The sequence below is a fragment of the Bos mutus genome, chromosome 16 (assembly GCF_027580195.1).
Source record: "Bos mutus isolate GX-2022 chromosome 16, NWIPB_WYAK_1.1, whole genome shotgun sequence".
Classification (NCBI taxonomy): Eukaryota; Metazoa; Chordata; class Mammalia; order Artiodactyla; family Bovidae; genus Bos; species Bos mutus.
Window position 1 is genome coordinate 31,127,732 of NC_091632.1, and position 18,301 is coordinate 31,146,032.

Genomic DNA, 18,301 nt, shown 5'->3' on the forward strand with positions numbered 1-18,301 from the left:
TCTCACTGCTTTTCCAACTTCCAGTCTCTTCATTGCCCTTCTAGCCTCTGCTCACCACCTAGTCCCAAAACTAACAGCACATGGTTTAGCTTTTTGTTGTGGAGACTCTCCACAATTGGTACTGATTTCTGTTTTGGTTAGCCTTTGCTCTACTACAAGACTTAGTGGCTGAAAACAATGATTTGGTATTTCTCACAGTTCTGTGGGTTGGCAATCTGGATGATTTTGTTGCTGGTCTTGCTTGGGACCACTCATGTGTCGGCTACCATTTTAGTTGAATTGGGGTTGGAGGGTCCAACATGTACCTTACTCACGGATTTGGCAGTTGACTATGTTGTATTTCAGGGCACTTTGGTTCTCCTCCACATGGCCTCCTATCTTCCAATAGAGTGAACTGGGCTTCTTCACTACATGGTGATCTCTAGGTTCCAACAGGGTGAGAAGAGGAGCTGCAAGGCCTCTATCTCCTAGGCTCTGGAAGTTGAATAACAACATTTTCACTCCCATTCAATTAGTAAAAGTAAATCCCAAAGCTAGCCCAGATTCAATGAGTAAAGAAAAGCCTGCCTTTGAAGGGAAGAGCAGCAATGTTAGTTACAAAGAGACATGGGCAGCTATGTTTCATTGGGACCATTGTTATAATGCCCTACCAATCCCATGTAGTGATCCACTCCATGTTATTTTTTTTAAGAAACTGAAATATATTTGATTTACAATATTGTATTAGTTTTAAGCATATAGCATAGTGATTTAGTTTTTCAGATTATATTTCATTATAGGTTATTTTAAGATGTTGAATATAATTTCCTTTGCTATACAGTAAATCCTTGTTGCTTATCTGTTTTATGTACTCTAGTTTATATCTGTGAGTATCATATTCCTAATTTGTCTTCCTCCCTTTCCTTTTGGGTAACTATAAGCTTGTTTTCTATGTCTGTGAGTCCGTTTCCATTTTGTATATAGATTTTATTTATATTATATTTTAGATTCCACATATAAGTGATATAATATTTGTCTGACTTGCTTCACTTAGTTTGATAATCTCTGCTGCTGCTGCTGCTAAGTCGCTTCAGTCGTATCCGACTCTGTGCGACCCCATAGATGGCAGCCCACCATGCTCCCCCATCCCTGGGATTCTCCAGGCAAGAATACTGGAGTGGGTTGCCATTTCCTTCTCCAATGCATGAAAGTGAAAAGTGAAAGTGAAGTCGCTCAGTTGTGCCCGTCTCTTAGCCACCCCATGGACTGCAGCCTACCAGACTCCTCTGTCCATGGGATTTTCCAGGCAAGAGTACTGGAGTGGGTTGCCATTGCCTTCTCCATGATAATCTCTAGGATGACCCAAGTTGCTGCAAATGGCATATTTCATTATTTTATATGGTTGAGTAATATTTCATTATATATATATATATTCTATTATATATATTCAATGATATATGTATGTTCCATGATATGTTTATGTGTATATATATAATATAGTTATATCTTCTTAAGCCAACTGTGTTAGTGGGCACTTGGGTAGTTTCTGTGTCTTGGTGATTGTAAATAGTGCTGCTATGAATGTTGGGGTGCATGTATCTTCTTGAAATAAAGTTTTGGGGTTTGGAGGCTATATACCCAGAAGTAAGATTACTAGATTATATGGTAGCTCTATTTTTTATTTTTTAAGGAACTTGCATACTGTTTTTCATAGTGGATGCACCAATTTACATTTCATACCAACAGTGTACAAGGGTTCTGTTTTCTCCACACACTTTTTCCAACATTTATTATTTGTAGCCTTTCCTGATGACAGTCATTCTGCCCAATACGAGATGATACTTCACTGTGGTTTGGATTTGCCTTTTCTCTAATAATTAGTGATGTTGAACATTTGAAGTAAATTCTTTGAGTTGTATAGATTTTGAGTTTCCTGAAGCCAGAAATCTTTGTGTATTTTATATAATCCAAGGGAGTACTCTGCAAAAATTGAATATTCTGTAAATATTCAAATTGAATGAAACTTATTTCTTGCTATAGTTTTTGAAAAGTATATTTTCATATACTGAGTTCAATAATAACAATGAGGGCTATGTAAAAGGTCAAGTAGAGTATATTTCACTAATGATTTTGTCCTTTGTAATTTTTATTTAAAATTTTATGTTTAGAGTAGCTTTGAAAAGCAGTGTAATGATGGAGTCCTCAGTGTTGAGGCAGCCCGGACATTAATTGGTGCAACCAAAAGCTATTGCCACATCCAAGGAAAGTAAGTATAATACTTCTTTGATATTTCCAAAATTGAATGGGTATGTGATAAAGAATGAAGACAGCTGAGTGTCCAGATTGATCAGTCTTTTTTTAAATTTATTTTTTAATTGAAGGATAATTGCTTTAGATTGATCAATTTTTTAAAATCTTATCTCTCTGTCTGTCCATCCATCTACTTCCTATTTTACTTGTTTATACTTTTCTCCCTGAAGATTCATGAATTTGATGACATTGGGAGTTTCTGGAGTAAGATTTAACTGCAGAGCAATTATATGAGAGGAAAGGGGAGCCATTAAAAAGAACCCACGTAGTTTTAATTATGATTATAATTCTTTTGTCTTTATATCGTATTCACTAAATTACTGCATAGGGGAGGTAAGAAGGCCTGGAGCCTACTATTAAGTTGCTCCCTGGTGTGGAGCAGGATCTGGAGGAATTGCTCCAGCCTATGAAACTGATAGGGGCTTCCTAGGTGGCTCAGTGGTAAAAAATCTGCCCGTCAATGCAGGAGACGTGAGAGATGCAGATTCATTTCCTGAGTCGGGAAGATCCTTTGGTGTAGGAAATGGCAACCCACTCCAGTATTCATGCCTGGAGAATCGCATGGACAGAGAAACCTGGCAGGTTACAGTCTATAGAGTCACAAAGAGTTGGACACAACTGAGCATGCGTGTGTGCATGGAACTGATAGGTGCAATTAAATATGATGGGAAAAGCTCAGTATCTTAGAGATACATTGATATCCGGTTACAGTTCTGGTAAACATTAAATAATGAATGTTCTAAGACAAAGTTGTAGAGCAACTTTAGGAGATTCTTTCTGGGTGATAGTTAACATTTCATCAGCCTGGTGATATATTTGGGATGTGTAGCATCAGTTCCTAAATAAAGTTTGGGAAGGATAGGGAGTTCAGGGCCAAGGAGAATCTTGGGCTAGGCAAGGCATGACAAAAGGAAGCTTGATTCTGAACCTCAAAGAATTAGACTGGAGAAGTTTTAATTATATTCTACCTCAGGTCAGAAAAGTTTCAGGGACATGGACTTTAGGAGTCTCATGCTAAAATTGTTTCTGTTCCATGACCATGGGTGGTTAGGTGGGGGGATACAGAGGCATATTTAATAAATGTATATTATATTTATATTTATTATAACTTTTCATTTTATATTACCCAAAGGTATAGCACTTGGTTTTCATCATGTATGTATATTTTTCTTTATTAGATTCATGAGTATTTATGACGTTTCAACTTATGTAAGAGCTAGAAGTTGGCTTGTGAAGTTTAAAAACATGTTAACTTTCTTGGAATATCATAAAGATAAGACACCTCTTATTCTATATGGGTAAGTACTGTGAACCTTTAATAGCAATGTACTTGAAAATATGACCTTTTCTACATTGTTAAAATAGGCTACCTTGATTTTTCCTAAGGAAAAACCTCAACTAATATTACAGTCAACTCTTATTGATTGAGTAGGGAAGCAGCAGAGCGCTTACTTCTCTTTTTCCATTCTGTTTTAGCAATTTCATTGACACCTCTAGTAGAATGTGGGTAGAAAAAAGAAGAAAAAGGTGGTTACATTTGGGTTCTTCAAGTCGTAACAGTCTTGTCTTAGTGTCACATTACATGTTGGACTTCTTTCATATTCTTCTGGGGTGCTTGTGGGTGAGAAATAGCAAACTCAAAGACTAGATTTAACTCTCAACTTAATTTCACCTGTGGCATGGGATGGTTCTGTTGATGTCTATATTTAGGAAAAACACAGCCTGGCCTTAATAAACACCTACAGCCAATGTCCAAAATATCATAAGGTACGTATTTTACTAACTCGTGTAGACTCTTTTGTTATATAAATTGTAAACTTACACACTTTTTAGACCAGAAAGACAATATTTTTCTACTAACAAGGCAGGTCAGATGAGAAGATACTGAGACCATTAATGTTAATAAATTTTAAATGGATGTTAACATACTTTTCATAGTAAATTATGGTCATTTTTTTTTACTGTCTTTGATTTATTAAGTTTACAGAAAAATATAAAAAATTAAAACCCTAGGGTTTTGACATATATCTACATAACATCTTTTTGTCAATTTCTACTTTAGATGAATAGAAAGAATTTTAGAAATATTTCATAATAATTATTAAGTAAAATATTTTGTCCTGTTCCTAATTTTAAGCAATGCTGATGTTTTCTCTAAATTTGTTTTTTTTTTTCTTTTTCTTTTTTTTATATATATTTTATTTTATTTTTAACTTTACAATATTGTACTGGTTTTGCCATATATCAACATGAATCCGCCACAGGTATACACGTGTTCCCTATCCTGAACCCTCCTCCCTCCTCCCTCCCCATACCATCCCTCTGGGTCATCCCAGTGCACCAGCCCCAAGCATCCAGTATCGTGCAACGAACCTGGACTGGCAACTCGTTTCATATATGATATTATACATGTTTCAATGCCATTCTCCCAAATCATCCCACCCTCTCCCTCTCCCACAGAGTCCAAAAGACTGTTCTATACATCAGTGTCTCTTTTGCTGTCTTGTATACAGGGTTATTGTTACCAATTTATTTGTTTCTTGCTTTTGATGTATGAATCTTTGCATTATTCCTGTGTGCTATTATTAGTATTGATTTTTAAAAAATCCTCTTCAGACAAATCTTAAATAATCCTACCCTACACCTAAAGGAGCTAGAAAAAGAAGAACAGACAAAACTCAAACATAATAGGAAGGAAGAAATCATAAATATCAGAGCAGAGATAACTGAAAAAGATATTAAAAAGCAATGGCAAAGATAAATGAAACTTAGAGCTGGTTCTTTGAAAAGACAAACAAAACGGACAAACCTTCATCCCAACTCATCAAGAAAAAGAGGGACCAGATCAATAAAATCAGAAATGAAAAAGAAGTTACAACTGAAATAAAAACAATACAAAGGATCATAAGAAATCACTACAGTTATATGCCAATAAAATGGACAATGTAGAAGAAATAGACAATTTCTTAGAAAGGTACACTCCTAAGACTGAAGTAGGAAAATAAAAAAGTATAAAATATGAATAGACCGATTACCAGTACTGAAATTGAATCAGTAATTAAACTCCCAACAAACAAAAGTCCAGCCCCACATGACTTCACAGATAAACATTTAGAGAAGAGTTAACATATATTCCTATCAAACTATTCCAAAAGATTGCAGAGGAAGGAACACCTCTGAAATCATTCTAGAAGACCAACATCACCGTGATGCCAAAACCAGACAAAGATATCACACAAAAGAGGAAATTATAGGCCAGTATCCCTGATGAACATACATGCAAAAATCCTTGACAAAATATTAACAAGACAAATTAAAAAATACATTAAAAGGATCGTACACTATGATCAAGTGGGATTTATCCCAAGGATGCAAAGATGGTTCAGTGTTTGCAAACTTATTGGTGTGATACACCACATTAACAAATTGAAGAATAAAAACCATATGATCATTTTAATAGATATGGAAAAAACTTTTGACAAAATTTAACTCTCAGCAAAGTGGGTATAGAGGGAACACACCTCAACATCATAAAGGTCATATGTGACAGTCCCATAGCTAACATCAAACTCAACAGTGAAAAACATTTCTTCCAAGATCAGGAACAAAACAAAAGTCCACTCTTGCTACTTTTATTCAACACAATATTGGAAGTCTTAGCCACAGTAATCAGATAAGAAAATAAAAAGAATCCAAATTGGAAAGGAAGAAGTAAAACTGTCACTGTTTGCAGATAATGTGATACTATACATAAAAAGTCCTAAAGATGCCACCAAAAGACTACTGGAACTCATCCCTGAACTTGGTAGAGTCTCAGGATATAAAAATAATTTTTAAAAATCTGTTTCACTTCTATATACTAACAATGAACTATCAAAAAGAGAAATTAAGAAAATAACCCCATTTGCAATTATATCAAAAAAGAATAAAATACCTAGGAATACATCTAATTAAGGAGGTAAAAGACCTGTACTTGAAAACTGTAAGACACTGATGAAAGGAATTGAAGACAATGCGAACAAATGGAAGAATGCACCATGTTCATAGATTGGAAGAATTAATTTTGTTAAAATGACCGTACTCCTCAAAGCAATCTATGGATTGAGTGCAATCCCTATCAAATACACTTTCCCAAGAACTAGAACAAATGATTCTAAAATTTATATGGAAACACAAAAGACCCTGAATAGCCAAAACAGTATTGAGAAAAAACAAAGCTGGAGGTATCATTCTTTCTGACTTCAGAATAATACTATAAGGCTACAGTAATCAAGACAGAATGGTACTGGCATGGAAACTGACAAATGGATCAACAGAACAGAATAGAGAGCCCAGAAATGAACCGACACCTATATGGTCCATTAATCAATGACAATAAGGCAAGAATATGCAATAAGGAAAGACAGTTTTTTAAATAAATGCTGTTGGGGAAACTGTACAGTTATAACCAAAAAAATCAATCTGGACTACTCTTTCACACCATGCATAAAAATAAATTCAAAATGGGTTAAAAATTTAAATGTAATACCTGACACTGTGAAACTTCTAGGAGAAAACATAGGCAGTAAACCCGTTGACATTTGTCTTATTAACTTTTGTGTGTGTGTTTATGTGGCCTCAGGCGAGAAAAACAAAAGCAAAAATAAACAAATGGGACTACATCAAACTAAAAAATTTCTGCACAGTTAAAGAAACTATCAAAAAAATAAAATAAAAAAAACCACCTACTGAATGGGAAAAGATATTTGCAAACAATATATTCTATAAGGGGTTAATAGCCAAATTATACAAAGAACAGGTTTCCCAGGTGGTGCTAGTGGTAAAGGATCCACCTGCCAATGCAGGAGATGTAAGAGATGTGGGTTCAATTCCTGCATCTGGAAGATCCCTGGAGAAGGGCATGGCAACCCACTCCAGCATTCTTGCCTGAAGAATCCCATGGACAGAAGAGTCTGGTGGGCTACAGCCCATAGGGTTGCAAAGAGTTGGACACAACTGAAGCAGCTTAGCACAAAGCACACATACAAAGAACACTGAAAAAAATAGCCAAATAACCTGATTTAACAAGGGCATAAAATATGAATAGACATTTTCCCAAAGAAGACATACAGATGACCTGTGGGCACATGAAAAGATGCTCAGCATCATCAGTCATCATGGAAATGCAAATCAAAACCATAATGAGATATCATCTCACACTTGTCAGAATGGCTATTATCAAAAAGATAAATAACAAGTGTGGGGAGGATATGGAAAAAAGGGAACCCTCACGCACTGTTGATTGGAATGTAAACTGGTGCAGCCACTGTGGAAGATAGTATAGAGATTCTTCAACAAATTAGAAATAGAACTACCATTTCCACTCCTGGGTATTTATCTGTAGAAAATGAGATCACTAATTAGAAAAGATATTTGTACCCCTATGTTCATTGTAGCATTATTTATAATAGCCAAGATATGGAGACAACCTAAATGCCCATTGATAGGAATGGATAAAGAAGATGAATGGACATATCTATATATATAATGGGCATGGCATCCAGTCCCATCACTTCATGGCAAATAAAAGCCAGGGAAAGTGGAAACAGTGACAGACTATATTTTCTTGGGCTCCAAAATCACTGTGGATGGTGGCTGCAGTCATGAAATTAAAAGATGTTTGCTCCTTGGAAGGAAAGCTATGACAAACCTAGATAGCGTATTAAAAAGCAGAGACATATCTTTGCTGGCAAAGGTCCATCTAGTCAAAGCTATGGTTTTTCCAGTAGTCATGTACCCATATGAAAGTTGGACCATGAAGAGGACTGAGGGCCAAAGAATTGAGGCTTTCGAACTGTAGTGCTGGAGAAGACTCTTGAGAGTCCCTTGGACAGCAAGGAGATCAAACCAATCAATCCTAAAGGAAATTGAAAGGTTGTTGTTGAACCATACAAAGATGCTGGGATTCTTGGCCTCCGGAGGAGAAGAATTCAATCTGGGGCCAGAGACGAGGCTTGATGGCTCAAGAGCTTTTGTGTAATAAAGTTTTATTAAAGTATAAAGGAGATAGATAAACAAAAATAAACTCAAAATGGATTAAAGATCTAAACGTAAGACCAGAAACTATAAAACTCCTAGAGGAGAACATAGGCAAAACACTCTCTGACATACATCACAGCAGGATCCTCTATGACCCACCTCCCAGAATATTGGAAATAAAAGCAAAAATAAACAAATGGGACCTAATTAACCTTAAAAGCTTCTGCACATCAAAGGAAACTATTAGCAAGGTGAAAAGACAGCCTTCAGAATGGGAGAAAATAATAGCAAATGAAGCAACTGACAAACAACTAATCTCAAAAATATACAAGCAACTCCTACAGCTCAACTCCAGAAAATAAATGACCCAATCAAAAAATGGGCCAAAGAACTAAATAGACATTTCTCCAAAGAAGACATACAGATGGCTAACAAACACATGAAAAGATGCTCAACATCACTCATTATCAGAGAAATGCAAATCAAAACCACTATGAGGTACCATTTCACACCAGTCAGAATGGCTGCGATCCAAAAGTCTACAAATAGTAAGTGCTGGAGAGGGTGTGGAGAAAAGGGAACCCTCTTACACTGTTGGTGGGAATGCAAACTAGTACAGCCACTATGGAGAGCAGTGTGGAGATTCCTTCAAAAACTGGAAATAGAACTGCCTTATGATCCAGCAATCCCACTGCTGGGCATACACACTGAGGAAACCAGAAGGGAAAGAGACACGTGTACCCCAGTGTTCATCGTGAGCACTGTTTATAATAGCCAGGACATGGAAGCAACCTAGATGTCCATCAGCAGATGAATGGATAAGAAAGCTGTGGTACATATACACAATGGAGTATTACTCAGCCATTAAAAAGAATACATTTGAATCAGTTCTAATGAGGTGGATGAAACTGGAGCCTATTATACAGAGTGAAGTAAGCCAGAAGGAAAAACATAAATACAGTATACTAACGCATATATAAGGAATTTAGGAAGATGGTAACAGTAACCCTGTGTACGAGACAGCAAAAGAGACACTGATATATAGAACAGTCTTATGGACTCTGTGGGAGAGGGAGAGGGTGGGAAGATTTGGGAGAATGGCATTGAAACATGTAAAATATCATGTAAGAAACGAGTTGCCAGTCCAGGTTCGATACACGATACTGGATGCTTGGGGCTAGTGCACTGGGACGACCAAGAGGGATGGTGTGGGGAGGGAGGAGGGAGGAGGGTTCAGGATGGGGAACACATGTATACCTGTGGCGGATTCATTTTGATATTTGGCAAAACTAATACAATTATGTACAGTTTAAAAATAAAATAAAATTTAAAAAATAAAAAGTAAAAAAAATAAATAAATAAAATAAAATAAAGGAGATAGAGAAAGCTTCTGACATAGACATCAGAAGGGGGCAGAAAGAGTACCCACTTGCTAGTGTTAGCAATGGCGTTATATTATGACGGAGAAGGCAATGGCGCCCCACTCCAGTACTCTTGCCCTGGAAAATCCCGTGGACGGAGGAGCCTGGTAGGCTTGCAGTCCATGGGGTCGCTAAGAGTCAGACATGACTGAGCGACTTCACTTTGACTTTTCACTTTCATGCATTGGAGAAGGAAATGGCAACCCACTCCAGTGTTCTTGCCTGGAGAATCCCAGGGATGGGGGAGCCTGGTGGGCTGCCGTCTATGGGGTCACACAGAGTCTGACACAACTGAAGCGACGCAGCAGCAGCAGCAGCACTCTCCAATGAATCAAAAGAATGTCTGGAGGTTGTAAAGACTGCACCAGATCTACTCCCATAATTTACATATTAAGATAACCAGATTAGCCAGAACAGAAGGTTTAATCCAGAGACTGTCCTCAGGCAGGATACATTATTTAACAATATAATGTATATAATATAATATAATCCTAAGGAATGTAGAGGAAAAAAAAGTTTTTCCTTTTTCCTCCTTGAGAATTCCAGACCCCTCTCTCCTTGGGGACCCCTAGACTTCTTATCAACCTGCCTAGGAAATTACTCTCTCAAAATCAACCCTGAATACTCATTGGAAGGACTGATGCTGAAGCTGAAACTCCAGTACTTCGGCTACATGATGTGAAAAGCTGACTCATTGGAAAAGACCCTGATGTTGGGAAAGATTGAAGGCAAAAGGAGAAGGGGGTGGCAGAGGATGAGATGGTTAGATAGCATCACTGACTCAATGGACATGAATTTGAGCAGACTCAGAGATAGTGAAGGACAGGGAAGCCTGGTGTGCTGCAGTCCATGGGGTTGCAAAGAGTTAGATACAACTTAGTGACTGAACAACAACAACAAATGTATATTCCTGTGTTTGTATAATGAAATATTACTCAGCCCTAAAAAGAATGAAATCTTGCCAAATGGATGGACCTAGATGGTATTATCAGAAAAGGCAATGGCACCCCACTCCAGTACTCTTGCCTGGAAAATCCCATAGACAGAGGAGCCTGGTAGGCTGCAATCCATGGTGTCGCAAAGAGTCGGACACGACTGAGCGACTTCACTTTCACTTTTCACTTTCATGCATTGGAGAAGGAAATGGCAACCCACTCCAGTGTCCTTGGCTGGAGAATCCCAGGGACGGGGGAGCCTGGTGGGCTGCCATCCATTGGGTCGCACAGAGTTGGACACGACTGAAGCGACTTAGCAGCAGCAGCAGCAGATGGTATTATACCAAGTGAAATCAGACAGAGAAAGTCAAATACTGTATAATTTCACTTATATGTGGATTTTAAAAAACAAAACAAATGAATAAACTTAGTGAAAGAGAAATAATCTTAGATAAAGAGAATAAATAGGTAGTATCCAGAAAGGAGGGGTTAGGAGAAGAAAGAAATAGTGAGGGAAATGAAAGAGTACAAAATTCCAGTGGCAAAATAATTGAGTAACAAACATGAAACGTACAGTGTGGGGAATATAGTCAGGAATTACGTAATATCTTTGTATGGTGGCATATCGTAGCTAGACTTATTGGAGTTATTATTTTGAAATGTCTAAAAATATTGAATCAGTGTGTTATGTAATAGGAACTAATGTGTTGTAGGTCAATTATATTTTAAAGACAAAGCAAACTCTTAGCAAAAAAAATCAAATTTATGCTTACCAGAGGTGTGGGGTAGGGGAGGTGGAATTGGATGAAGACTGTAAAAAAGTACAATTTCCATTTATAAGATAAATAAGTACTAGGATTGTCATATGCAACATGATAAATATAATGAACACTCCTGTATGTTATATAGGAAAGTTGTTAAGGGAGTAAATCCTGAAAGTTCTCATCTCAAAGGAAAAAATGTTCTGTTTCTTTAATTTTATATCCATACGAGATGAAGGATGTTCACTAAACTTATTGTGATAATCACTTCATGATGTACATACGTCAAATCATTAGGTTGTATACTTTAAAACTTATGCAGTGCTGTATGTCAATTATATCTTAAGAAACTGGAGGAAAAACACCCCTTCCCCAAAATACTGCTGCTGCTGCTGCTAAGTCGCTTCAGTCGTGTCCGACTCTGTGCGACCCCATAGACGGCAGCCCACCAGGCTCCCCCGTCCCTGGGATTCTCCAGGCAAGAACACTGGAGTGGGTTGCCATTTCCTTCTCCAATGCATGAAAGTAAAAAGTGAAAGTGAAGTTGCTCTCGTGTTCGACTCTTTGCAACCCCACAGACTGCAGCCTACCAGGCTCCTCCGTCCATGGGATTTTCTAGGCAAAAGTACTGGAGTGGGGTGCCATTGCCTTCTCTGAACCCCAAAATACTACCCCTCCCAAATGAATATGTATTTACAGTACTTAATGTTTTTACAGAGGTAATGAAAGTGTTTTTTCTACTTATGTGAATGATAAGTATAAGATATTAACTTAAAAAAAAAGCTCCCCAACCTTGATATAGATTACTAAGAGCCATATTTTTATCTTTTTCCCTTATGATTTTTATGTATAGAAAGTATGTTTTAAATTTTAATTATCTATTATTTTATATCTTTCTTCAAATAAATGTTAATATTTACTTAAATAAACTTCAGATTTTAATTTTTATACTTTTAAAGTGACCTGACATTTTAATTTGATCTCTTTTTTTTCAGGCATAATAAATTTCTGATTTTTATATATCACATTGTATTTTCAGAAGAATTTGAAAATGCAGAACATATTATAGGAATAATGTACATTTATCCTATGATAATGCATCTGTGGCCAACGGCAAGAAAATTAAATGTGTCAGGACTGATATTCGTAAACTACTATTTTGTATTTTTATATCTGTTAGAATCAGCATTGAAGGTACCATTTAAAATAGAAATGTATCCTATAAAAAGAACAATTTAGATAGCTTGAATCTATTTTGTCATTTTATTGGAATAATTCCTACCAGAAGCCTTTTGCTGTAATAGTTGATAGGATTATGGAATTTTAGTACTCTTTTTGAGTTTTCTGAGTGAAATCAGTATAATAGTCACAGTCTTGAATATCAAATAAGAGAAGTATCATAAAAGTGGAGAGAATCTCAAAGAAAAAAGAGAATTGAAAATCTAGGCATTTGATGTTTTCCTCAAATACTCCTTGTAACAATACAAAGAATAAATAAACGAATAAAAGAAAAATAGGTTGCTAGGTTCTTATCATGATGTAAGATGAAGACCACTTTTTAGGATAAATGCTTCAAAGATGATTTATCAGCATACTGTTTCATACTTTAATTATAATTAATAGTGTTTCAGTGAATTAATTCACTATTTTTCATTGCTTTTCTTTCGTGTTCCAGATTCATAATAGATTATATGTATTTTAAATCAAATTATACCCTTTGATGTCAGACATTTATAAGGATTTTTTTGAATTTCAAATGAATGACTTAAAACCCAGCTTTTGGAATGTAATGCATTTGTAGTTGAGCATTTAACTGTTAATTTTTAAGAGTCCCTCTCCCCACCTTTGTATACTGCTATGAAATGATGTATGTTCTATATGTTTTCTAAACAGATAATAATTTTGAAAAGGAAATACTTTCATCAGCACTGGAATACTTTGGAATTTTTTATTGTGCTTATTGGAATTGTTGATATATTTTGTATATACTTTGTGAGACTGAGACCAGACAACTTGATTCTTATTCAGTTTACAGTAATAATAGGTTATTTAAGAATAATTAGATTTTTTCCTCTTCTCAAGGTAAAACTTCACATTAAAAAATTTTTTTTTCTATACTATTTGTCAACTGAATTAAGAAAACTCATTATTTTAGAAGAAATGAGGGAGGGAGCTGTCTTTTCTCCTGGAACCCTCTCCCCACAGGTATCTGCTTGGTTCACCCTCTCACTCGTTCAAGTCACTGCTCAACTCTCACCTTCTCATGGAGAAGGCCTTCCCTGACCATACTACGTAAAATGGCAACCTGCCCTCCATACTCCCAGCTTTCCACCCCATCTCCCTGGTCCCTCTTCATTTGCTTAAATTAATTTGTTTCTGCATAGCATTTACCACCTTTTTACTATATGTTGTATGTATTTTCCATGAGGTAATGGTCTTTGTTTTGGTTACTGATGTAACCTAGAATGATACCTAGTATATGAAAGTGAAAGTGTTAGTCGCTCAGATGTGTCCGATTCTTTTCGATCCCATGGACTGTAGCCCATCAGGCTCCTCTCTCCATGGGATTCTTCAGGCAAGAACACTAGAGTGGGTTGCCATTTCCTACTCCAGAAGATCTTCCCGACACAGGGATCAAACCTGTGTCTCTTATGTCTCCTGCACTGGCAGGCAGGTTCTTTACCACTCGTGCCACCTGTGTAAGTACTTACTAAATCATGTACTGAATGAATAAATGAAAATGATAGCTCCACTTGAAGCAGGATAACCTGGAAACTAGTTCTCCAGGTTTTAGTAAAATTTGCTCATAAAGCCATAACTGTGCAGAAACATAAAATATTTACTCTAGAGTACACACTACTTCCTTAGCCTACTGCCTATGAGGTTCAGTTTTACTGTGGCCTTCAATCGCCTTCAGTTCAGTTCAGTTCAGTCGCTCAGTCATGTCTGACTCTTTGTGACCCCATGAAGTGCAGCACGCCAGGCCTCCCTGTCCAGCACCAACTCCCGGAGTTCACTCAGACTCACATCCATCAAGTCAGTGATGCCATCCAGCCATCTCATCCTCTGTTGTCCCCTTCTCCTCCTGCCCCCAATCCTTCTTTTCCAATGAGTCAACTCTTCGCATGAGGTGGCCAAAGTACTGGAGTTTCAGCTTTAGCATCATTCCTTCCAAAGAACACCCAGGACTGATCTCCTTCAGAATGGACTGGTTGGATCTCCTTGCAGTCCAGGGGACTCTCAAGAGTCTTCTCCAACACCACAGTTCAAAAGCATCAGTTCTTCGGTGTTCAGCATTCTTTGCAGTCCAACTCTCACATCCATACATGACTACTTAACAATGACCATGTCTTCATTTCTTCTTTTCGTGGCTCTCATTTTGATTCTGAAAGTAGATCTTCAGATTTTTAACTCTCAGTTCTTAAACTTCCTTTCTCTCTTTCCAATGCAGTTGCATGATATTAATATAGGCTTTTAACTTGGGAGTTTTAGATGAGTTCTCTTGCCACTCCATGTTTTTGAGTCGCTTAATTCTTATTAGGAAGCTTCTATGATGGCTCAGTGGTAAAGAATGTGCCTGCTAAAGCAGGAGATGCAGGTCCCATCCCTGGGTCAGGAAGATCCCTTGGAGAAGAAAATAGCAACCTATTCCAGTATTCTTGCCTAGGAAATCCCATGGACAGAGCAGCCTAGCTACAGTTCATGGGATCGCCAAAGAGTCGGACATGACTTAGTGAATAAACAACAATTCTTACTACATTAAATAAATCTATTAGTATGTATTGAAGATATATAAACTTAATATTAAAAAATATTGCTCTAAACCCTGACGGTGAAAGGCAGACATTAGAATCCTCCACCTGGTCCCTATTTGCCAAGAAATTTAATAGTTGTCTTAGGTAGAATTGTCTGAATTCCCAGACCTGTGCTTACTGACTTTCCTTTTTTTGTTCCTTCCTTTATTCTATATTAAGTGTTATATACTTAGGGCTTTCTTGGTGGCTCAGTCAGTAAAGAATCTGCCTGCAATGCAGGACACCACCTGCAGTGCAGGAGACTCGGGTTCTATTCCTGAGTTGGGAAGATCCCCTGTAGAAGGAAATTTCAACTCACTCCAGTATTCTTGTCTGGAAAATCCCATGGACAGAGGAGCCTGGTGGGCTATAGTCCATGGGGTTGCAAGAGTCGCACATGACTTCGTGACTAAAACACCACTATATATATACTTAATATAGAATAGAAATGAAGTATGTTACCATTCTTTAATATTCATAAGAATGACTTTAATAGTTATATACATAAAACCTGCTTCAGGGGTAATTTTGATTATTTATTATTTTTTCCTTATGAGCTGAGTTTAGAACAAAGTGCCCACATAGGGTATAATCTCATTATAATACAAAGTATTCTAGGATATGTAGGGTGAGGTTAAGTCTTAATATAGAAGGTAGAGGCTTTCATAAGTAATCAGTTTTTACACTGGGATCTTATGCAGATGAATGTAAAATAAGTATTTTAGAAGGGATACTTTGCAAAAAGTCTCTCTGAGTGAAATAAAGATTTAAAGATGTATTAGTACAGAAGTCAACCCTGTTTACAGTGTGAACCATTTGCTATTTCTGTTCAGGGTGCTCTGACAAATCCCAGTGGAATGCAGTTAAGTAAATATAATCATGAGTAGCTTTTTTTTTTTTTTTTTAAACTGAGCACTTACTGTGTTCTAGGATCTGTGCAGACCACTTTACATACGTATCTAGTTAAATTGTTACAATACTGGGAAGTAGGTGTCCCTGCTTTATCAAGTTAGGTGTCCTGGTAGCCAGTCTCAGCAGAGTGAGGCTTCCAAAAAAAGCAAATCTGTAACCTGGAAGAATATTGAAGAACTTTACTTTAGATCAGCCAGTGCATCATGGAATAAAACTTCATATTAAAAAAATCCTCTTCAATATGTCCCCTTCTCCCCAGTTTCACAACCAAAATAACAGTTTAAGAAAAGCTCTGCTTTCTCTGCTCGTGTGATTCCTTTGCTGTGATGTTCTTTTCCTGATCACGTCTTCCCCTTGGGTTACTTGGCCCCTCACCTCCCTGCCTGTACTCTGTTGTGCCTCTGTGATTGACTGCATTGCTTGTGAGGGGCAGCTCCTTGGGAATCCTGGTACTTAGGTGTTATCATCCTCATTGAACAGATGAGGACGCTGAGTCCTTGGAGTCCCTAGGTAACTTGTTCAAGGTCACAGCACTGTGAGTAGCAGAGAGCTGGTATTTGAACTCAGGGAGGTTCTTATTTAAAAATCCCACTCCCTTTAGTCACTATACTCTCCTGCTTCAGCTTGTCATTTGAGAAATTTAGAGTTAAGGAGAATCTCAGATTACCCTAAATTCCTTATCTTGCAAGTGAAGAAACTGAGGTGTAGAGAGATTTATTCTGTTGGTAACTACTGTCCAGGTTATTGGGGTGACCTGTCTTGTCTTCTGAAAACTGGGAGTATGGAAAATAAGGGAAGAGGCAGTGAGTGGTAAGCACTTCGCCTTAAAGCTACAGAACCAGTTATTCATTGAGCTTTCTTTTCTTTAGAGAGGGGCTCTCAAACTTGAGTGTACATAGAAACACCTGGGAGACTTGTTAAAGCATTGATCTGGGGGCCTGTCCCCAGCATTTCTGATTCAGCAGGTCTGGAGTGGGGCCTGAGAATTTGTGTTTCAGCAGTGGATGTTTCAGTATTTGTATTCTAACAAGCTTGTTAGAAATGGCATGTTGAGAACATCTGCCTGAGAGGGTGCCTTTCCTCATCAAATTTTCGTTTGTTTTTTTTTCTCTCCATTGTTCCAGATAATAATACCACTGCTGATAAATATTGTAGATGTGCAGATCAAAAAGCGCCTCAGCTTGACATATAGTATTACAAAAGGCTATGTCAAAAGTCTAGAGGATACCAAGTTTTTAATAAGACAGATTTCTAGCCGAAAGTCAATAGATCAGGTGAGAGACAAGTACTGGTCATTTGGGAAAAACATCCCTTAGGTGTATTGATTTAATTTAAGACCATTTCTGCATGTATTTGACTCAAAAGATAAATTATGTTAAGTGAAAGGGATTCAGTTGTTTATTATGTGATACGAGGTGCTGCAGAGAACAGTTTCTGTTCTTTAAATTTCAGCTCTGATTATCAAACTTCAAGAAGACTCAAAGCTCAAGAGCATGCCTTGGCCATGGTGGGAAGTTAACAAGTAACAATTGTATGATAGAACAGAGATTGTTTAGCCCAGAGTGGAGCTATTTCTTCAGTTATGTCAGGAGTTATCTGTAGGAAACATGACCTACCTGACACCATATTTTTCATTATTCCACTTGTTTTTGCACTCCCAGTAGATTGGCTCTCCAATTGGCTGCTCTGTTTGACATCCTCTAGTGGGGTGCTATCTCTGAGGATTCTCTTTGGCACACAATGAAGTGCACACTAGTCTTTTCTGAGAAATATTAGATGCAATACTTATGTACTTCTGTAAGCTACTACACAGCATTCATTGCACTATGAGAGTGAGCCTGGGAAAAGCAGGTGAATTTACAAAGAGAGAAGAATTAAATATCTCCCCCAAATGATAATTAAGTGAGATTTTTCTACCATCCTTTTTTTCCCTCAAATTTTAAAGCCAGTAATGTACTTGGTATAATTAGAAATTAATACATTTCTTAATTTGTCACAGAAATTATATGAAATTTTGGAAACCAACAAACGAGATGCTGTCAAAGAACTAGGTAAGTAGTTGGGATATCTAATTTCCTGAAATCACATCTTATCATCCCATAATTTAACCAAAGGAAGACAAACTCATGCTTTGATTCAATCACAGACTCATTCATTTATTCATTCAATAA

The 18,301-nt window shown here is 37.1% G+C and overlaps 1 protein-coding gene across 1 annotated transcript in view; it reads left to right on the top strand.

Moving 5' to 3' along the window:
- The window catches only part of LOC102287883 (ankyrin repeat domain-containing protein 45), a 150,434-nt gene that overhangs the window by 102,790 nt on the left and 29,343 nt on the right, over positions 1 to 18,301 (top strand). The window contains exons 13-18 of the mRNA XM_070384930.1: positions 2,148 to 2,245; positions 3,468 to 3,587; positions 12,420 to 12,618; positions 13,318 to 13,506; positions 17,255 to 17,404; positions 18,130 to 18,181. Of these exons, the coding sequence (XP_070241031.1) occupies positions 2,148 to 2,245; positions 3,468 to 3,587; positions 12,420 to 12,618; positions 13,318 to 13,506; positions 17,255 to 17,404; positions 18,130 to 18,181 (808 nt within the window). The remainder of the gene's footprint in view (positions 1 to 2,147; positions 2,246 to 3,467; positions 3,588 to 12,419; positions 12,619 to 13,317; positions 13,507 to 17,254; positions 17,405 to 18,129; positions 18,182 to 18,301) is intronic.